General features: G+C 39.5%; 1 protein-coding gene across 2 annotated transcripts in view; it reads right to left on the reverse strand.

The window, feature by feature from the left end:
* MYOM1 (myomesin 1) overlaps positions 1–23,988 on the reverse strand; it is an 84,564-nt gene that overhangs the window by 48,069 nt on the left and 12,507 nt on the right. Inside the window, exons 2-11 of one of the 2 annotated variants that reach the window (XM_075270634.1) lie at positions 22,444–22,603; positions 19,356–19,490; positions 18,313–18,526; positions 14,092–14,249; positions 12,670–12,762; positions 9,512–9,600; positions 5,101–5,160; positions 4,853–5,017; positions 4,004–4,165; positions 626–767 (exon numbers count right to left, since the gene is read on the reverse strand). In XM_075270634.1, the coding sequence (XP_075126735.1) occupies positions 626–767; positions 4,004–4,165; positions 4,853–5,017; positions 5,101–5,160; positions 9,512–9,600; positions 12,670–12,762; positions 14,092–14,249; positions 18,313–18,526; positions 19,356–19,490; positions 22,444–22,577 (1,352 nt within the window). In that variant the 5' untranslated portion in view covers positions 22,578–22,603. The remainder of the gene's footprint in view (positions 1–625; positions 768–4,003; positions 4,166–4,852; positions 5,018–5,100; positions 5,161–9,511; positions 9,601–12,669; positions 12,763–14,091; positions 14,250–18,312; positions 18,527–19,355; positions 19,491–22,443; positions 22,604–23,988) is intronic. The other variant, XM_075270635.1, reaches the window with a different exon arrangement.

Genomic DNA, 23,988 nt, shown 5'->3' on the forward strand with positions numbered 1-23,988 from the left:
CATTTAGTTTTGAAGAGAATAAGGATCATTTTCTTGTTATTTTTTGTTATGATGGACAAATTTTACTTTGGTTAATTTGCTTTGTAAATGCAAAACTGAGAAACTTTCTGAATAGACTTAATGAAAATGTCCTATCATTTTGCTTCTGCAGAGTGTGTATAACTTCCTCACCTAGTTGGCTGTTCTGCTGAACCTGACATCTCACTGACAGCACAATGTTTTATTCCCCTCCTTCTCTTAGTGGTAGAGTTAACCACTGGCTGAAAACTGCTTATCAAGGGTTCTGAAATATCATAGTCATGAACATTGCAACTTGAAGTTTAGTGCAACTGTTTTAACTCATGGTAACCAATAGCATGAGTAAAAATAATCTTTTCCATTTCAAAGATTTCCATAGCTTTGGGGCTACACGGCTAGGGATACACGGTGATCTCTGGTCGTGTGATGGGAGCCATGGCCAAAGTCTGTGTGTAGATCTAGCCTAAGAGTAAAAAATAGTTTCTTATATGTTCAATGTTACAGAATAACTATTAATAAATAAATACATAGCAACGTATACACCCGAAAAGTCATTTGCAGAGCTATGCCTATTTTTGAGCTAAATATGGATGTGCATGATACTAACCTGTCAATAAAATATCCTAGGATTGGACTCCCACCATCAACTGCTGGCTGTTTCCAGGAGATTATTACATAGTCCTTGTTAGCATCAAGACATTCCACATCCAGAGGAGCAGCTGGAGCTCCATCAACCTCTGGTTCACCATCTATAATAAAGTAGGACAGAAGGCAATAGATTTCAATGCATTAACAGCAATGAACTGAAAGAGTATTTTAACGGGACCATTAGGAATAAGGCATAAGAACATCAGAGAGTTGGTCCTTCATTTGAGACTCAACTTTAAGAGCCATAACTGCTTACAAGCAGTGTGAGCAAATGCAAATGAATGGGAGCTGAACTTGAGTAACTTCTACTACACTAAGAACAGAGGGTTGAGGGGATATCGTCACTCCATAGGGAGAGAACCACCATTTAGGTGTGTGGAGTCTTATTAAGCCAAGAGCGCTCCACTGTGCAAAGGAACATGGGAAGAATATGCAAATCTGACTTCCATGATGTAATTAGGAAGCCAGTGCCTCAAGTATGCACACCAATAGAGGGCGCTGACTGAGAATGTGCAAGTCTATCTTCCATGATGTAATTAGGAAGACAGAGTCTCAGGCAAGCAAACCAATAGAGGGCTAAGGGTTTTTCCCTAGAATTGGTCATTAATATACGTGCCCTTTGGGAATTGTTTGTCCTCCACAACTAATATATGCGTATACAGGGCAGGCTGCTCTGTCAAAGTGAAATCTAGCTCACTATGTAGTCCTGTATTCTGTCATCTTTACAGTGAAACAAAATAAATGTATAGGGGATCACATTGGTAAAGTCTTTGATCACCACAGATTTCCAGAATAAAATCACTGAACAAACACCTCTGACACTTATGTATTAGTGGCATATGAGTTATACTTGTTACTAAATATTGCATAAAATATTGCCAATTATTTTGGATATGTTCCATCATTTAGTGGGCAGCTTATACAAAAAAATAAGAACATAGAATGAAAAATTGATGTATTTTTGTGTAGATCTTTCCCCTATAAAAGCCCGGTACTGGTGTTCTGGTGTTGCTATTTAGATAGTGTATTATGATGGAGACTATTTGTAGGTGTGCCGATTTGCGTCACCCCAGTCAAGGTTGTCTTTCCACACGTATTGCTGAACTTAGCATAGGTTGCTTTTTGGATCCTTTACTTAGAGCCAAGAATGCAAAGCACTTGAGAACTACCAGACTGCCCGACCATCAGCTGCTGCTTATAACAGCTGACACAGAGATTAAATCTGTCCCCGCTCTACTGGTCATTCGATAGCACAGGCTCTACATAATACGTAGCAATCTTTAATTCAATTATAAAACCGGGCAATCTTCGCCTGTTATCTACAACAATAGGCTTAATCTCCCGGGCATCCTGTTTGTGGATATTAAACACCAATATTAAATATCTTCTTGGTTGGAGCTCCACGTTTGAAGACTTTAGACACATGGCTGAATATTGGACCTGACTTTATCTGACAATTTATATTTAATTTGGGTTTCCTTTGAAACATGACACAATTCAGCTGTTTCCTTTGTGTGTACTAACAAATAAGAATATTTTGAATCAACCCAAGGTCAAACTTTTTTTCCATAAATCCCGAGTTTAGGTGAAAATAAACTTTGTAATATAGTTTATAAAAAAAAATGTGCCTGTTTCTTCACTGATTTGCCTCCTTCTGCCACTGATTAAATCTATATAATATGAGTCTATGGAGAGGAGAGAGGGAAGAAGAAGAGAGCCCCTCAAAGCAGAGAGACATCTGTCCTGTAGAGACACAGCTGGGTTGTCTTGAATTTTTATCCAGCCTTCTGCTTACAGTGATTACTTATGTAGTGCTGTAAATGACCTCTTACCTAGGTCTCTCTCTTTCTCCTCCTCCCCTTCCCCTCTCTGTAGACTTTATTGTAATCTTATCTGCTTCAGTACAGGAATAGGTACTGAATAATGACCAAAGTATTACTAACATTAGGTTCACACTCAGTGGCGTAACTAGGAATGGCGGGGCCCTGTGGCGAACTTTTGACATGGCCCCCCCCCCCAACCGACACCGACGTCGAAGACCTCGACCGGCCCCCTCCTCCGCACTCTATTATGTCCCTTAGTGGCCCCTGCACACAGTATTATGCCCCATAGTGGCCCCTGCACACAGTATTATGTCCCATAGTGGCCCCTGCACACAGTATTATGTCCCTTACTGGCCCTGCACACAGTATTATGTCCCTTACTGGCCCCTGCACACAGTATTATGTCCCTTAGTGGCCCCTACACACAGTATTATGTCCCTTACTGGCCCCTGCACACAGTATTATCCCTCATAGTGGCCCCTGCACACAGTATTATCCCCCATAGTGGCCCCTGCACACAGTATTATACCCCATAGTGGACACCCATAAACAATTATTATACTCTGGGGTCTTTTCAGATCCCAGAGTATAATAATCGGAGACCCGGGGGAATAAAAACATAAAAAATTACTGTTTCTTACCTGTCCCCGGCTCCTACACTGTCTTCTCCGCTGCCATCCTTCTGAAATGACGTCAGACGTCACATGACCCGGGACGCGGGCCGGGTTCATGTGACGTCAGACAAGTATGAAGGAGGCCTGGCAGGATCGTGGAGAGATAAGTAACAGTATTTTTTACGTTCCCTTACCTCTCCTGGTCCGCCGATCATTATACTCGGGGGTCTGCAAAGACCCCCGAGTATAATGATAGTACTTATGGGGCCTATTAACGGCCTATTAAAAAAAACACACACAAAAAAATGCAGCGGTAGCGGCTGTCACTGGGCCCCCTAATGGCCCGGGCCCTGTGGCAGCCGCCTCCGCTGCCTCTATGGTAGTTACGCCCCTGTTCACACTAGTGTTTCAGTCTCAGTTCGAGACTCCATTTCCCATTCTGCTTAAAATAGGTATAGAGAAAAGTCTTGCACATTTTCGGCATAAATCGGGGGGACCCCATTATAGTCTAAGGGGTCCATGGGTTTCCATGAGTAACCTCTTTTTATGCAGATAGAGTTTCCATTGTCTCAATAAAGAATACCTACACCCAGAAACCAAAATATAAGAGAGTAGCAATGCTAAGGGAAGTCCATAAAAGAGTTTTAGAAATTGACTGTTCTTTTTGTGACTTTTTACAATGTCAATGATTATGCTAATAAGACAAGTTTACATTTTAATTAATCCATTTAGAAAGAACAACGTAAAAGTGCAGGTGGAGTAAAACCAACCAGTACATAATATGCAGATATCTTCCTATTCACTGTATATGAATAGGTAGATCAACCTTCTCATTGTCTGGGCTTCTGTAACATCTCCTAAAGACAGAGTACATAAATATATTTCTCGTCGTGTTCTCACCTCGGACAAACACGTAGGCACTGTATTGGTCATAGTATTCCCCCATGACAACTCGCAGAGTGTATAACCCTTCATCCTCCTTATTGAGATGCCTCAGTGTTATGGAGGCATGTCCTCCACTCCAGTGTGTGCTGACCCATTTTGATGGTGTGACCAAAACTCCTGAAAATGACAACCAAATTGCATTACACAAAATTAGTTGCAATTCTAACGTATTAAGTAACACTGGACATAACAGCAGGATTACAATTTTTGATATTCTCTAAAATGTACTAAGAGGTGGTAAAAATCAAAATATAGGTGCTCTCACGTCCCACTTCACCCTGTAGAAATGTATTTATATCTATAATGCATTATCTTTATCCCTCATGTTTGTGTTGTGCTTTCACCTCATTGACTTTAATGTGGAAAAAACGGGCATTGAACCAAATTACTGTCACGACTCTCCATGGTTCTCAATAAATCCTGGATTTTCTCAAACTACGTCTTAAGGTTAGGGCCACACACTGCAGAATTTCCATCAAGTAAAGTAAGCAACATGTTTCCTTGAAATATAAATTCTCTGGCAGATGCCCACCTAGCTCACACAGACCATGGGACCCTCCTCCTTTATTCTTTTTACTTTAAGTTGGCAGCCATTTTAGAGATTCCCCCCCCCCAAAAAAAAAAAAAATATATAACAGAAGTTTCAGTTATGTTACAAACTAGAGTTTTTGCAAACTTTGAGGTGAATCCAGTTTATTAGAAACTGGTTCGCTTATCTTTACTCATAAATCATCTTCGGTATATTGTGCATTGTGACTTATAGGTTACATTCATCATTTAGTGAAAAGGGGGGTAACCACCTACCATTTCTATACCATTGGATTTCTGGCTGGAAACGTTTGATGGTTGGATGAACAATGACTGTCGAACCAAGACTCAACGTGTCACCTTCTTTACCAAATGACACTCCAAATGAGTCAACAAAATGGATATCAAACTTAGTAGCAAAGCCATGTGGAGTAATAGCAACTAAGAGAGAAAAGAGACAAGCTGTAGGCAAGCTCCATATACCATAATATAACATTATAGCATTGCACCAGGTTGTCACTTACAGCTGAATGGTTCACTCCTTGGAGGCGTCAAAGGTGTAACATCCAGTTCGCCTTTATACCCTGAAAATAGAAATATTACAATGATAGAATGATTTGTATATATCAAAAATAAATGTCTTTATAGAAATATATACATACTAGCTTTTACCCGCGACTTCGTCTGCGGTGAGTTGAGAATTGGGCGGACACAGACGTGTGAAACTGTAAAAGTGCTTTAAAAAGTTTGGTGGGCTAGCAAATGTGATTTGATGTGTTATATTGTGTATGTTGTGATACAGACAATGTGATGTGTTATACAGCCTGTGTACAGGAGTATATATGTATCAGGTACTGTATATAACAGTGATAGGAGATACATGTAATATATAGTATATACAGTTTGTGTACAGGAGTATATATGTATCAGGTACTGTATATAGCAGTGATAGGTAATACATGTAATATATAGTATATACAGCCTGTGTACAGGAGTATATATGTATCAGGTACTGTATATAGCAGTGATAGGAGATACATGTAATATATAGTATATACAGCCTGTGTACAGGAGAATATAGGTATCAGGTACTGTATATAGCAGTGATAGGTAATACATGTAATTATATAGTATATACAGCCTGTGTACAGGAGTATATGTGTATCAGGTACTGTATATAGCAGTGATAGGAGATACATGTAATTATATAGTATATACAGCCTGTGTACAGGAGTATATATGTATCAGGCACTGTATATAGCAGTGATAGGAGATACATGTAATTATATAGTATATACAGCCTGTGTACAGGAGTATATATGTATCAGGTACTGTATATAGCAGTGATAGGAGATACATGTAATTATATAGTATATACAGTCTGTGTACAGGAGTATATATGTATCAGGTACTGTATATAGCAGTGATAGGAGATACATGTAATATATAGTATATACAGCCTGTGTACAGGAGAATATATGTATCAGGTACTGTATATAGCAGTGATAGGTAATACATGTAATTATATAGTATATACAGCCTGTGTACAGGAGTATATATGTATCAGGCACTGTATATAGCAGTGATAGGTAATACATGTAATTATATAGTATATACAGCCTGTGTACAGGAGTATATATGTATCAGGCACTGTATATAGCAGTGATAGGAGATACATGTAATTACAATGTGATGTGTTGTATTGTGTATGTAGTGATCCAGACAATGTGATGTGTTGTATAGTGGATATCTATATGTAAATGTGAGTGAGTAGAGTGAGGGCTACTCCTGAGGTGACAGTAAGGAGTGTGCAGGCAGGGTGAGGCAGGAAATGCCAGGCAGTGTGTGTGAGTCTATAGCTGGGGCTAGGAGTCCTGCTTTTGTGAGTCTCCTGCTAGGAAGCCATGTTGTTTAGTGGCACCAAAAGTAGCCTGTGACTCAATCCTAAGGGAAAACTATGTTTGTGGAAAATTTCACGCAAATCCGTCCAGGCGTTTTAGCGTGATTGAGGAACAAACATCCAAACTCACAAACATCCAAACACACAAACTTTCACATTTATAATATTAGTAGGATCAGGCACTGTATATAGCAGTGATAGGAGATACATGTAATTATATATTATATACAGCCTGTGTACAGGAGTATATATGTATCAGGTACTGTATATAGCAGTGATAGGAGATACATGTAATTATATAGTATATACAGCCTGTGTACAGGAGTATATATGTATCAGGTACTGTATATAGCAGTGATAGGAGATACATGTAATTATATAGTATATACAGTCTGTGTACAGGAGTATATATGTATCAGGTACTGTATATAGCAGTGATAGGAGATACATGTAATATATAGTATATACAGCCTGTGTACAGGAGAATATATGTATCAGGTACTGTATATAGCAGTGATAGTTAATACATGTAATTATATAGTATATACAGCCTGTGTACAGGAGTATATGTGTATCAGGTACTGTATATAGCAGTGATAGGAGATACATGTAATTATATAGTATATACAGCCTGTGTACAGGAGTATATATGTATCAGGCACTGTATATAGCAGTGATAGGAGATACATGTAATTATATAGTATATACAGCCTGTGTACAGGAGTATATATGTATCAGGTACTGTATATAGCAGTGATAGGAGATACATGTAATTATATAGTATATACAGCCTGTGTACAGGAGTATATATGTATCAGGTACTGTATATAGCAGTGATAGGAGATACATGTAATATATAGTATATACAGTCTGTGTACAGGAGTATATATGTATCAGGTACTGTATATAGCAGTGATAGGAGATACATGTAATTATATAGTATATACAGCCTGTGTACAGGAGTATATATGTATCAGGCACTGTATATAGCAGTGATAGGAGATACATGTAATATATAGTATATACAGCCTGTGTACAGGAGTATATATGTATCAGGCACTGTATATAGCAGTGATAGGTAATACATGTAATATATAGTATATACAGCCTGTGTACAGGAGAATATATGTATCAGGTACTGTATATAGCAATGATAGGTAATACATGTAATTATATAGTATATACAGCCTGTGTACAGGAGTATATATGTATCAGGCACTGTATATAGCAGTGATAGGTAATACATGTAATTATATAGTATATACAGCCTGTGTACAGGAGTATATATGTATCAGGCACTGTATATAGCAGTGATAGGAGATACATATAATTACAATGTGATGTGTTGTATTGTGTATGTAGTGATCCAGACAATGTGATGTGTTGTATAGTGGATATCTATATGTAAATGTGAGTGAGTAGAGTGAGGGCTACTCCTGAGATGACAGTAAGGAGTGTGCAGGCAGGGTGAGGCAGGAAATGCCAGGCAGTGTGTGTGAGTCTATAGCTGGGGCTAGGAGTCCTGCTTTTGTGAGTCTCCTGCTAGGAAGCCATGTTGTTTAGTGGCACCAAAAGTAGCCTGTGACTCAATCCTAAGGGAAAACTATGTTTGTGGAAAATTTCACGCAAATCCGTCCAGGCGTTTTAGCGTGATTGAGGAACAAACAACCAAACTCACAAACATCCAAACACACAAACTTTCACATTTATAATATTAGTAGGATCAGGCACTGTATATAGCAGTGATAGGAGATACATGTAATTATATAGTATATACAGCCTGTGTACAGGAGTATATATGTATCAGGTACTGTATATAGCAGTGATAGGAGATACATGTAATTATATAGTATATACAGCCTGTGTACAGGAGTATATATGTATCAGGTACTGTATATAGCAGTGATAGGAGATACATGTAATTATATAGTATATACAGCCTGTGTACAGGAGTATATATGTATCAGGTACTGTATATAGCAGTGATAGGAGATACATGTAATATATAGTATATACAGTCTGTGTACAGGAGTATATATGTATCAGGTACTGTATATAGCAGTGATAGGAGATACATGTAATTATATAGTATATACAGCCTGTGTACAGGAGTATATATGTATCAGGTACTGTATATAGCAGTGATAGGAGATACATGTAATATATAGTATATACAGTCTGTGTACAGGAGTATATATGTATCAGGTACTGTATATAGCAGTGATAGGAGATACATGTAATTATATAGTATATACAGCCTGTGTACAGGAGTATATATGTATCAGGTACTGTATATAGCAGTGATAGGAGATACATGTAATATATAGTATATACAGTCTGTGTACAGGAGTATATATGTATCAGGTACTGTATATAGCAGTGATAGGAGATACATGTAATTATATAGTATATACAGCCTGTGTACAGGAGTATATATGTATCAGGTACTGTATATAGCAGTGATAGGAGATACATGTAATTACAATGTGATGTGTTGTATTGTGTATGTAGTGATACAGACAATGTGATGTGTTGTATTGTGTCAGACAATGTGATGTGTTGTATTGTGTATGTCGTGATACAGACAATGTGGTGTGTTGTATTGTGTCAGACGATGTGTTGTATTGTGTCAGACAATGTGATGTGTTGTATTGTGTATGTCGTGATACAGACAATGTGATGTGTTATATAGTGGAAAGCTATATGTAAATGTGAGTGAGTAGAGTGAGGGCTACTCCTGAGATGACAGTAAGGAGTGTGCAGGCAGGTTGAGGCAGGAAATGCCAGGCAGTGTGTGTGAGTCTATAGCTGGGGCTAGGAGTCCTGCTTTTGTGAGTCTCCTGCTAGGAAGCCATGTTGTTTAGTGGCACCAAAAGTAGCCTGTGACTCAATCCTAAGGGAAAACTATGTTTGTGGAAAATTTCACGCAAATCCGTCCAGGCGTTTTAGCGTGATTGAGGAACAAACATCCAAACTCACAAACATCCAAACACACAAACTTTCACATTTATAATATTAGTGGGATGCATACTTACTCTTCACCACGACGGACGCATATGAGGAGTTCTCTCCTTTCACATTCATTGCTGATGCATGGTACTGAGCCGTGTCCTCAAAATCGCAGCTGCAATAATACAATAGATATACAATCACTATTTGTGTTATATTGTATAATACTGTACAAATAACAGGCCATAAACATAAATTTAATATTTATTACAGCGAATGTCTAAGGCCTAGTTCACATCTGTATTTGATAATCTGTTCGGAGAGTCCACATGGGGACCCTCTGAAAGAAATACCGAACGGATTGGCAATTGGTGAGCAGTGAAAGCACATGGACCCCATAGACTATAATGAGGTCCGTGTGTTTTCCGTGTAATGTCCGCATGAGTCATGCGGACAGGAAAGTAGTTCTTAAAGTACTCTTCTATCCACATGTTCCATGCGGACACAACGCAGAAAACACATGGATCCCATTATAGTCTATGGGGTTTGTGTGCTTTCATAAGCTTTGACAATGCATCCGGTATCCGCATGGAGACCCCCCCCGAATGGATTACCAAATGCAGATGTGAACCAGGCCTAAGAGTGCAAAAATAATATGCAAGTTACTACCTGCACAGCATTTTTCTTGGATCCTGCCACTCAGCCACTTTTTAGCTCATCTTCAGAGCATAGCTGTGATCTGTGACTACAATTTAGTGACAGTGCCTACACGGAGTCTGAGACACCCCCTGTCTTATGACTCAGGCGGAGGCTGCACACCCTCATGTTATAACCTCCGATTCAGGCTGCTGCCTTCTACCTCCCTGTAACTCTCCAGTCTACCATCGTGTTATGACGTGAATCAAGAGCTCATTTCTATGACAGCAAGTGCAGAAAGATCACAGAATACTGTGGTAAGGGCAGATGATAGACTGGGGAAAATGAGCTTGAGCAATGCGAAGACTTAAGGGTGGTCTTAAATATATAATATTTTTGTAATACATATTCCATACACTTTGGAGCTGCTCAGATTTTAAGAAAATAAAATAAAACTAAAATTAAAGGTTGTTTATGATTTAACATAGATCCAATCATATGTGCATTACCCGATAGAAACAGGATCTGGACCAGCTATAATAATGGCGAACTGGCATGTAAGGCCATTGTGCGGATGTCTAGTGACTTGGCCTGTGAAAATCAAGTCAGCTGGTCTTAAAGTGAACCTGTCATCACACCTGACATGTCTGTTTAGATAATATAATATAATATAATATAATACTTGTATAACTGGAATAACAATGACATTTACAATTCTGGAGTATATTTGCTTAACAACTTTTGTTGTGTGTTATTCTATTATTCTATGTAGAAATTAAAGAATAACTTGACAACTGGGAGTTACCATTCTCCTTGTCTGTGTCTGATGCTATCAGTAATGATTGGACAATATTAGAGTGTACATGGACACTTCCTAAACTAGTAACACTCAGTTGTCAATTTATTTATAAATTTCTAGTAGCAATAGCAGAGAAATGGCACAACATAGAGCCGTATCAAAAAATTCTCCAGAGCGGATATTGTGGGATTTATACTGGTTTCATACAAGCATTTTTTTTTTCCACCAAAAACACAGTTAAAACCACTGTTACTAGATGTTACAGTTTATTCTGTATTCTGTACATTACATACATAATACAGGTTAAAGCTAAAGATCCATGCAGCAGACTATAAAAATGCATTCATGGTCGTATCCATTGCCAACCATTCAATACAAAAGACTGTCACCACAAGTGACAGTTCGAGGAAAAGCTGCAAAATGATTTATATTTTCAACAATGTTTAACCTGTAATTGTCTACATATTTAAACAATTATTTATGATCATGGGAACACTCCTTCAGGCTAAGGCCTCACTCCACGTAGCGCAGCTAAACAATGCTACACAAACACAGTGGGATTTTTTTGTGGATGGGATTAGATAGAATCTCATTCACTGTGATGGTACTGTAAAAAAAACTTTCCTTTTTTTTGGCATTTTCGCAACATGGGGCCTCATCCTTAAGCAAATAGGATAAGAAGGAGGGAAGGATAAAAGTAAGACTGCAAGTAGACGCTGATGTATAAAAGATTAGATATACAAAAAACATTCCATACACTGTAAAGGCCAATATAGGAATATAACTTGGGGGAGGGACCGGCAAGGAATGTATCTTAGGTACTGAATGTGTCAATGGGGATAAAGGAGGAGGAAGGGCAGCAAAAGGAAGAGTTAATATTAAAACTACATAACAATATAAAATGAGTACTGGACTAGCAGAAAACACATTGAGAATCCTGACCACCAGCCCTACATCTTCTCAATTAGATTTTGGCCATCTTGTTTGCCTTTCTATATTTACTGTGAAACCATAAAACACAAAAGGTTTCTCTTTAATAGGTTTGGCATTCATAGTGGCAGCACTCATTGTATATTTACAATGGGCACCAAACAAACCACTGCGGATATTTATGACTATGCTTATTTCTGAAATATGTAACATACTGTATGTAGCATTGCTGTAACCAAATTCCATTCACTCTTATTTCTAGCTGCCAAATCAGGATCACTGTTGTATTTATTTATAAGGTTCATGACAAACACAAAAAGAATGCATCTCCAAGCCAAAAAGCAAAGAACAACTTAGCTGTGGCTTACTTACTTAATGAACAAAAGAACAAGTGGCAGGATGTCAAAACTCTCACATTCCAAGCAGCAAATGTGACAGGAGAAATGGTTCTGTTATATTCTAAGAAGTGACGTCACCCAAATAACTACTCTCCAAGGTCACTGCAGTCTATGTAACCTTCTGTATAAAATAAAGGTGCATTACATATGTAGTTGTACTTGTACACCAGCATGGCATTCTTCCAAGACCTAGTTTCCTTGTACTCAGCGATAAGTAAGATATGACGGCAATGTGTAAAGTAAATTGTCAGGGAGGTGATGAGAAACCATGGAACAGAAGCTAAATGGTGTTAATCCCAGATCACTTGTGTTCTGTTAGGTACATGACGGGTCACAAGGATGACATTCAGAACACGTTCACATTAACAAACAACTACAAGAACCTGACAACCTTCTCATCCAGGTACATGTGGAAAGACACTTTGTATACATAGTATATAAGAGTCAGTTACATTATTATTACATAGCACTCATTACTTACTTAAAAATCTCCAGTGAATGAAGGCCATATCCACTTTCAATTTTGTACTTCTCAGGATGGGGTTGTTCATTGATGGGAACATTATTTTTATACCTGAATAGAAAATAAGCAGAAGCAAGTTGTATGCCGCAATGGACGTCATAACATAAAGAAGACAAGAGGATCGGGTAGATGAAATCTAACTGTCTGATCATTATCAGCCGACTGGGGACCCCATACACATTAGGTGGTCATGCAGTCCTGTTAAATCTGCAGGGTAGGCCAATATTAATCTGATGTTTATAGCCAGCTGATGCTAAGTTCACACTAGCATTTCGGTTTCTGGTCTTTGGGTCCGTTTAGGTACCCAAAAAGCAAAAAACCTGTAAACTTCAAAAGTGGTTACCCATGGAAACTCGTAGACCCCATGGACTATAATGGAGTCCCGCCATGTTTCAGTCTGTAATTGGTAGAGAGTAGAGATGAGCGAGTACTGTTCGGATCAGCCGATCCAAACAGCACGCACGCATTGAAATGAATGGATGCACTTGGTACTTCCGCTTTGACACCGGCCGGCCGCTTAACCCCCCGCGTGCCGGCTACGTCCATTCATTTCAATGCGTGTGTGCTGTTCGGATCGGCTGATCTGAACAGTACTCGCTCATCTCTAGTAGAGAGGAAAGCAGGATTTATGTCTTCACATATTTTAAGCAGAATGGAGAATGGAGACCCCTGAACACTAGTGTGACTGCAGCCGTAAAGTGGCCCATAAAGCTTCAATAGCTATTCATCCCAACTCCCCCATATACATGAACAAAGCCAAACATTCGAATGTGGTAAATAGGAAGATAAGAGTAGACCACCTCTGGTGGTGGCTTATCTTCCCTGAGAGCAAACACCGAAATTCAAAACTTTCTATGCCTACTTACTCCAACATCATCTGGGAAAAGTTGGGAGGCCCCTATAGCATGAGCCAAAGAGAGCTATTGGCTAATGTATGGATTTGCACAAACAAACTGTTACCGTCATACAATCACTGCAACTACTATCATGAGATAGGCAGAGCTATGTCACAATAAAATACAAAACATGTCAAAAATAATGCCATGTATTTGTAGTGGAATCTGTGGCAGAAATTTCCAGCTGAGACATATACTGTATACTTGATGTGCTTTACCAATGCAGCTGGTCCACACCAAGACATAGCCCCATTCAATACTGCCACCTGGTATGGTACCAGCACCACGTCTGTACTGAGACCACAGCAAGTATTTACAGGCTGCTCTAATGAAGCAGAGTGCAGTTTCCCTTTGGAAACAATGGAAGCAGTGAGGAGACAACTAGCAACGTTTTCCATACTGATTCTGGCACTATGAACATGTTAAAATCCACTTGAATAAATGCAATGTACTATGAGGTTACGTATTATAAAGCTGAGCATACCAGGTGACTCGTGGCTCCGGCCAGCCACTCACTGTACAGTGAAGTTTCACGTTTTGTGTCTCCCAGATGGTGTGAGAGCGAGGTTTGATGATAAACACAGGAGCGTGTAACAATGTGTCCTCATTTATCTTTCTGTGAAATTCTTCAGTGTCATCTATCTAAAAAAAGGAAAACAATATTAATTGTATGTGAGCGGAAAAGACATTGAAGGTAGTAAATAGTGTGTTCATAATGTGGTAAGGATGTGGCCATGATGCGGACAAAAACTGTGAAAGTATGCCAATAAAATTCCTTGCAAACTGATTCTTTATCTAGTTAATAGCAGCATAGTTTTGCAGGTTATCACACACATTAAAGGGGCAGTCGAAGCTAAAGATATTGATGATCTATCCTATGATAGGTCATCAAGATTAGATTGCTCCAACATCTAGCACCCCCACCTTTCAGATTTTCTAAGCAGCTGATACACAGAGAATGGAACAGGAAGAAGACAGCTCTGCTCTCTGTGTAGTGTTCAGACTCAAGTGACTCAATTCTGCTAATACACATAGAACAAAGCTGTCTGCTTCCTGCTCCATTCTCTGTGTATCAGCTGCTGAGATCAACTGTTCATTGGGGCTTTCTGGCATTGGCTCCTAACCAGTCTGGTATTGACGGCATATCCTTAGAACAGGTTTTCAGGAAAGGTCATCAATAATTATATTAGAGTCAATGTGAGTGGACACTCCAAAAGCAGTGTTCCCTTTAAGCTGTGTGCTCTGGACAAGAAACAGTTAAAATATTTTAATCAGGTTTAATGAGCTTAGAGGGAACATTATTTCAGGGTGGTGTCACATGGCGCAGGTCCAGCCACACGCCAGTTTTCACTAACAGTAATGAATCATTCATCCATTATTGCCCAGCATGTAATAAGACTGGTATGTGTCTTCACAGATCAGAAACAATGTATTCATTAATACTACAAATTCCATTGACAAGAGGTAACTTTTTTTACAACTTCATCTTAGACATGAACAGCTGACTTATAAGGCACCTTAAAGAATGAGGAGAGAGCTTCTAAAAAGCTATAGCTATATCTTTCGGTATACAAGGTTTAAATTACATTTATCAGGACAAAATGGCCAAACACTGACATTTCCTTAAAGTTGTCTATACACATGAGATAGCTGTTGGTCAACAACTACCTCTCCCAATTTCCACTTAAAGAGGTCCTTTCATGTCCTCCTGCAGATCTGGTTTTATATAATGCTAGAAAGCTGACAGTGTGATGAATTCCCTTTATGTGCCCGGGGCAAGAAATATCAGTGTCATTACCGATATCTCTACACTGCCAGAAAGGTATCCATGGCAGTCTAGCTGGGCTGTGAGGAACACCCCCACTGACTGTACTCGTCTGCCCAGCCATGATGCTAATCTGTGAGAAATGCCCCCCCGCCCCCCGTACTAATCTGTGGACAAGTACTGTCAGGGGAAGGGGGGTGTTCCTCACAGCTTACAGTCATGGCTGAGTGGTAAGGAATGCCCCCTCAGACAGTACAGAGCTATAGTTACGTACAGTCGGGAGAGGCGTTCCAGGCTAAACTGTCAGGAACGCCCTTATGACAGTGAAGAGATAACGGCACCAATAGCTCTTGCCCCAGGGCAGCGCACTGTTGGCTTTCTAGTGGTATATAAAACTGCATCTGCTCGAGGACATGAAAGGTCGTCTTTAAGGTAAATTAACACATGTAAAATTCTACCATTAAAACCACATTGCGGTTAAAGTCCAATGTCTGTTGTTGCAGATTTTGTCACCTTTTTTGAGCTAAAGCCAGGAATGGTTACAAAAGGAATGGGAAATATACCTTTCACCTTCTACCTTCTGCTCAATACACTCCTGGCTTTGGCTCAAAAAAACCGCAGCAAAATCTGAAACAAATAAAAGCTGCATTTCCGTAATGTTGAGCCCCATGTTACAAAAACTAAATATTTTTGCTGTAGTGGAAACGCTGTGGCAAAAAATGCTGCATTTTACAGTTCCTGCAAAGTGGATGAAATTCCGGTTAGAGAAAAAATCTGCAGTGGAAAACTGCATTTTAGTCGCAGCAAGTCAATGATACCAGCAAAAACAGTGGTGCTTTATGTATAGGTATAATATGTCTGAAGAGGAAAATCGAAATGAAAAATGCAGCAGAAAAAAATGAGATGTGTTTTCACAGCATTTTTTTCCTCAGAATTTTTTTTTTTTTTTTTGCTGCTCTTCTCTATGTGGGTCCATAAAAGTCTGGTAAATATGTTCTCCATGTCTGGGACCCATACCTATCTTTAAAATGAGCCCCACAGCTATGGTCGGGCTTTGTGAAACATAATAGCTAGGAGACACGGTGGTTCTGTAACTCCCATGGAGTTGAATGAAAGTTACATAAACAACATAGAACCATTCATAAAGCCCAACAATAGCTGAATGGTCATAACTGTCCTTAGCCATACCCCCGTTACCTTTGATTCCGGTAATGCATGCAGATTTTTATAGTTTTTACCTGTAGAATGAGAGTCTTCAATGTCTGCTCTCCTTTCTGTGTGATCTTTCCTCCCTGCAGACTGGATTTTGTGTGCTTTCCTCCCTAAGTATAGCCTGTATGATCTGCCTTCCTGACAATGTCTGGAAGTCTTGAACTATTAAACCATAAAAATCTGCAGCATGCCTTCATATCTCATTCGTATTTCAGATTGTTGTAAAGTACTTACCTGGTGATAAGTGGATTCTAAAACAGTAATATGTGGCCATTGTAATACTAACAGCACAGCAGTTTCATTACACTTTTACAAGTTACTCAGTTTCCACAAATTATTTTCCAGGTTCCCTCGAATGCCCTCTTAGTGCACTCCAGATTCTTAATCTTGTCATGTAATTTCGAGGCAGCTGAAGTTTCTCACATTTCACAGGAGGCTAGCCAGTGTGAGATGTGCACAGAGGTGTGAAAGACAGGTCAGAGAAAAGAACATCTCACTTTGCCTGGTATATGTATTATCCAAGTTCTGAGACATTGCAAGCTCATAAAGAGTATTGTACAGAGTGAAACAGTCATAGCTATAGATCGTACTTCTGTATGCCTATAATGCAAGCTGTATTATTGAGAAACTATCCCTTTTCTGCAATGTAGGTCCTTAGGCCTCGTTCACATCTGCGTTGGTATTCCGTCCGGGGGGAGTCCGCATGAGGACCACCCACACGGAATACTGAACGCAACTGCAAGCGGTGTACAGTGTAAGCACATGGAACCCCATAGACAATAATGGGGTCCATGTGCTTGATGCCAGATCTGCGCAGGGATCATGCGGACAGGAAAGTACTTCACAATCTACTTTCCTGTCCACATGATTCATGCGGGCAGCGTGTGGCAAGCACACAGACCCCATTATAGTCTATGGGGTCCATGTGCTTTTACTGCACACCACTTGCAGTTGCGTTCGGTATTCCGTTCGGGAGGGGGGTCCTCATGTGGACTCCCCTGGTCGGAATACCAACGCAGCTGTGAACCAAGCATTAGCCTTAAGCTACATTCACATGACACTAAAAACATTTGGGTGCACCCTTTGGGTGCAATCTTGCGGTGGAAAATTGATGTTTTTTCACCTCCGTTTTGCACCACTTACAGGTGCATCTAGCCTAAGGCTGGAAAATTCCTTTAGGTTGGGACCCCACAAGGTGAAAAGCAAATCCCATCCACAAGGTCCTAGCAAATCCCATCCACACACATTGCAGAAAAATATGCACAGTGGAAATCCTGCAATTTCCAAAACTGTTATGGTTTTCAAAATTGCAGCATGTCAATTGTACCTATGGAAATGTTAGCGGTATCACTATCGGTATAATTGAAGCAGAAAGTCCACAGAGGAAATCTCTGCAGACTTTCTTTGAAAAACAATGTGATGCATTTTCTCCACCGTGGTTTTACCTGCAGTACTCTTTCGCTACGTGGGGCCTTAGCCTAAGGCGTTTTTTGAAAAATTTTTAAGATTTTTTTGTGGAGTGAGGATAGGATTAGCTAGAATCTCCGCGGTGTTTCTACAGTGGCAACAATGCTGCATTTTTGAAACATTGGGCTTTAGCGGTAGAATTATCAAAATAGTAGCTAAAAATAGATAGTAGCTGAGAATGACTCCAAGCACATGAGATTCCAGATAACTACACGGCTTCAGTATTTCTACATTTTTCCCCCATTCTATAACACTTGTTACCGTCTTTTTGAGAGCTAGGCGTTCTGCCTTTTCACGTATGGAAACACTCCTGGATTTCTTCTGATATGTCTCTGAATGTGCTGCTGATGAAGAGGAGCTTCTGGACACACTAATCCCTTCTCCACTGGCAAGTAGTTTCCTTCGAGCAGTATATGCTGCCGTCTCTTTGATTCTTTCTTCCTCTGTGTCAGTGATCCCACTGACATATTGGTGACTGAGAATCAAAGATATGAGAATGTATTTAGATGAAATGATTTAGATTTCTGGTGGAAATAAAAAAACTGCAGAAAATGCATTACAAAATGTTAATTGTAGCAATGTGTGTTTTTAGCCTATAAAATTAAAAGCAGTATTTTCGCAATGGAAATTGACAAAATTCAATGAAAAATATAATTACAAGGTGCGTTTTTTTTATATAGCCATTTCCACAACATTTCCCTTAGATCCACGCAGCCAGTCAATTTCTGCTGCAGGTTTTTTCTGCAGCATGTGGATAAGATTTGGCCAATCCTAGGGGCAATACGGTGGCTCGGTGGTTAGCACTGCAGCCCTGCAGCACTGGAGTCCTGGGTTCGAATCCCCGCAGGAACAACATCTGCAAGGAGTTTGTATGTTCTTCCCATGTTTGTGTGGATTTCCTCCCATTCTACAAAGACACACTGATAGGAGAAAAAAATGTACATTGTGATCCCTATATGGGGCTCACAACCTACAAAAAAAAAAAAAAAAAAAAAAAGATTTGCACAATCCTCATTTACTTTGCAAGGATTGTTAAATGTGGTGTTTTTGATGCAAGTGTTTTCCCCGGTCCGCCACTTCTCCTTGTGCATAAAGCCCAGTGTATGTAACATAAGCCTGTTTCCATGGGTTTTCTATGCTGCACACAGGCCACAAAAGGTGATTGCAGGATTCCTTTCCACTCATATTCTGGCAAGGAATGTATTTTATGGTGCAAGTCATAGGAAACTTTGCAGAACAGGTGCAATGTAAAAGTCACAAGGATTGAATGGCTGGATACAAGAATAAACATAATACATACGTACCGTCCTCTGAAGACAGGAACCACGTAGCCTAGATCTTCATTCTCTTTATCTGCAGCAGTGGCTAAAACCTTTGATCGTTTTGCTCTAGGACTCATCTTATATGATGTATCCTCTAATGATTTGTGAGATGATATTCTGTATTAGATATAATAACAGTGCATTACTACAATATTAGTACATTGTTTATTGTACACATTATGTGGTTTACATACGGTATATATTGTAGAGTGAATCTGGATCAGGTAAATAACCCAAAGTCTGATTCACACAGTGCAGATTTAGTGAATGTGCAATTTTTTTTAGCTCTATTAAATACTGTTGAACAGAAGATATTATATATGTTGTAATGACTGAATCCAGGGAAACCCTAGTGTTTTCCGTATAGGTATAATAGAAGCAGAAAGACTGCAGAGGAAAACTCTTAAGAGCGCTGCCGAAAAACCACAATGTGTTTCTGTCGCAGTTTTCCTGCAGGACTTTTTGGTTGTGGCTTTCAACGTATGGCCTTAGCCTTTAAAGAGGACCTTTCACTTACTGGGGCACATGTGGTGTAATACATCGCTAGAAAGCTAACAGTGAGCTGAATTCAGCGCACTGTTGGCTTTCACATTCTGTGCCCCCGGTGAAGAGCTATTGGTGCCGGTACCCTAGCTCTTCACCGTCAGAAGGGCGTTTCTGACAGTCAGTCATGAACGCCTTTCCTCACAGCAGCGCCTATAGCGCTGTACTGTGAGAGCGGGTTAGGAACGCCCCCCAGTACTTGTCTATGGATGAGCACTATCAGGAGGGGAGGAGGCGTTCCTCATCGCTCTCACAGTACAGCGCTATATATCTGAAAATTGGGAGAAGAACAAGTTTTCTGTCATTATGATCCAATCTTTATTTTGGCTGAGATAAGGCACAGAATAACCACGGCAAAACTGCCCTGAGTAAGCCTGGTTTGATTCATTGGAAAATTACTTACAATAAAGTCCCATACACACAATTTTAAGTCATTCTTATATAAAACATGCTATAAAATGTACAAAACAAATACAAAAACAATATATCTATAAGTGACCATAACCAGCACTATAGTTACATTGTATATGCTTTAAGTGTTACTTCAGGCACAAAAACTGAAATTCAACCTTTGTCCTGAATTTTGTCATTGTACTTGTGCTTTGAGCTTTACTTACCTCAAATCTACCGTTTCAGAAATCCTCTGCCATTGTCTTAATGGTGTTCTGTGGCAATTTCTCTACCAAGTATCACTATGAGCGGCCATTATTCTGCATATCCTATGTAAGTGTCAGAGCTGCTCATTCTGACACTGCTCAGGCATGGTGGACAGCACAAATAACAGAAAGTTGGACACCCGACCATGAGCTGCTAGACAAATACACAGATACACCCATAAAAACGGGTTGCAAGATAATCAAAAAATTTTCCAAAGTGAGGAATTGTGATAAAATAACAAAAAAAGCTAGACTTATCCATGTAATGCATCACTGCTTGTTTGTGGCAATGATGTGCCCAAGCACCGAATCACTGACCGTGACTGGCGGCAACATTTATGTGGGATATATGGGCACATTGTAAGTGCAGACTAGTGAGCAAGGTATTAGTTTATCTGTTGTCTTATTACAATTCCTCAACTTAAGAATTTAGTAATTATCTCAGAGAACCCCCAAATAATGACATAGGGGAGCTGCATTTTCTATGAGCTACTGCTCTGGCTCCTGGAGAGGATCCTAGATCCTAAATTTTCAGTTTTTCCTTTAGACGTAGTCAGAAAGTGTAGATTTGTCTCAATCCATGAGTAAAGCTATGAGTGGTCTCAGTGCACTTGGAAGAAAACCTATATAATTCACACACAAATAAAGAAAATTCAAACATTGACAGAACACATTGAAGTAGTAAGTACAATGCAAGAAGCAGCAAGAACAGATCTATACAAGCAATTTTTGTTTGCGCGATTATCGTATCATCTTAAGACATAGATGGTGACATATTTGCAACATAAATGATTAAAATTATGGCATTTTGTAGGGCACCATAATTGTAAAGCAGTTTCTGGACCACATCAAGGCTTAACATAGGAAACAAGACTTGACAACATATTAGGACAAGTCACCAGTGATTGACATATATATCTCAGGATTATTTTAAGGATACGGAATAAGTAATAGGAAGAAGTTGCAATGTGTGAACATAGCCTGATAGGGGCTCACTCAATGCTTAGGAAATCAGATTTAATGATCCCATTGCCTTTAGGTACTTGAATGCAGTGCCTGAGACTGACCTCAGATGGCCCTATTTGTTCTATATTTACACTTAGATAATCCTAAATTCGATTCTATTCAGTGAAATTTTCCACCATAGATACAATGGATTGCATAAAACAAAATGCTAAAATTTTTAAAATTACGCAACAAAAAATTGCTTATGTAGCAAAGTCTAAAGGGGTTATCCTGATCATTTTTTGACAACCTATATCTTCAGTATACGTTATCAATAACAGATCAGTGGGATCAAACAGTTGGGACCCCGGGTGATTAGATGTGTGAAGGGGCCACAGTGATCATACAAGCACCAGGACTTCAGTCTTTACATTGCGTGTCATTCTTTTTATAGCGACCCTGTGATGTAATTGCAGCCTCGGTCCATAGAAGTGAATGAGATAGGACTGTAATTACATCACATTATGAAACAGACCCTGTACAATGTAAACAGTGAAGAGGTCACAGTGATTGCACAAGGTCCTTGTCCCCTCCAAACAGCTCAACAGTGGGGGTCTTGGGTTTCAGACCCCCGCTTATCTCCTATTGATGACTGATCCTAATGATAGATCATCATTAAAAAAGAACTGGATAATCCCTTTAAATTAAGATTGAAAGAATCAGAAAAGGAATACATTAAGAATAAAGGTGACAGACAAGAGGTAAAAACAGGGGAGGACCAACATTATAGATGAAAGTGAAAGAATCTTGCAGTGTGAACAATAAGTTAAAGAAGTCTGGAATTACTCCATATAAGGTAGGTAGGAAATATTAGTACATGAATGTAAAACCAAATGAGAAGGGCTGCAGTTATAAGGAAGAGTTACCCAAGATGGCTGCTGTGTGCAGCAGAGTGACGCTTCTCTTCATGCTGGTACTGGCTTAGGGTAGACTGCAGTTCTGTGCTGCGATAACCACGGTCATAATGCTGATGACGCTTTTGGTAGAAGGGTATAGACATCCTGCCACCTCTGTTCACCCTTTATACTAGGTTAAAAATAACTCTGTTTATTCAATGCTTTGTGGATTGAGTTTTATTAATGTTCTTGTTAAAATCAAATTAGTCATTTTTATGGATCAAAACTAATTGTTAGAGGCGATTAGTGATAGGTTACACTTATAATAACATCCAGTGTAAGGAAGATGCCAACTATGCCAATGCTGAGCTTTACAGTTATCAGACCATTGTTCTTTTATCTTATTTTTCATTGAAATTTAGTCCTGATTTTTTTTATAACCAGCCCATTGAGCTTACAGCTTCGTCCATGAAATAGAGATTAACTAGGCAGTCCTTAACCTGAGGCAGGGGCTGCACTACAACTCCCACTCTGTGCAAATAATAATATGAATAATACCAATATACAAAAAGTTAATGAAAACTGAATGTCACATTCTTCAGATAAATCCTTAAAATAAAGGTGGAGGGGTGAGCCCTGAGATTCTTCAAAGCAAAAGATTCATGGCCATCCTGTGGACAGGGCCGCTTCAACCATAGGTGCAACTGTGCAGCCACACTGGGAGCTATGGTTGCAGGGCTCCCTCAGCTGCCCCAGATCGATTGGGACTGTCACACATTTCGGATGATGTCCTGTTCTTCTGGGTGGCAGGCAGTGACTTCACCTCTATTTGTGTCCTCTATCTTAGGACACAGATAGAGGTTGAATACTATATTGGAGGTATTAGCTCCATGCTCTATTATTCAGCCTTTGGCTGATAATGTCTGTGGCATGGAAGTGCAATGAGCGCCGAGCTGCAGACATTACAGTCGAAGCCTGCAGGTTTACAGTAATGTGGTTCAGGTTTTTGTTTTTTTTTTGTAAATGAAACATTGGTGGCTGGGTGGGGCAGGAGAAATTACGTTATGGGGACTATTGGGGGGCCCACTTTCAAAATTTTTGCACAGGGCCCCCTGATGTATTAAAATGGCCCTGCCCATGGACATCCAAAACTATAAATCAATCACAACTTTTACAGATAATCAATAAAGAGCTTGTATCCTCCAGACTTTTTTTCTCAGGCACCAGCCAATGACAAATTCATTGACCCAATATTAGAGTAATAATATTCTTAATACCCTTAACAGTCACATTCAAATTGCAAAACCCTTTTTTTGTAAAACCCCTTAGGTGCTGCAGTCCACTTTGACAACAGCTCTGTTTCATCTAGTAATATCTAGGGATCTACAGGGTTCGAAGCAAGGTCTTGGCCTTATTTTAAAGTGAATATTCTTGGCCCCGTGCTGCTGCAGAGTTAGAGCCATTTTAAGTTACTGCTACCTCTGCAGTTTTATTGAAAGTCTTCTGCTCAGAGTGCGCTGTATGTACAATGTAAATGTAGGTAAGGTGGATGTACTCTGTAGAGGAAGAGATGTG

Source organism: Leptodactylus fuscus, chromosome 4 (genome assembly GCF_031893055.1).
Source record: "Leptodactylus fuscus isolate aLepFus1 chromosome 4, aLepFus1.hap2, whole genome shotgun sequence".
In the NCBI taxonomy this organism is placed as follows: Eukaryota; Metazoa; Chordata; class Amphibia; order Anura; family Leptodactylidae; genus Leptodactylus; species Leptodactylus fuscus.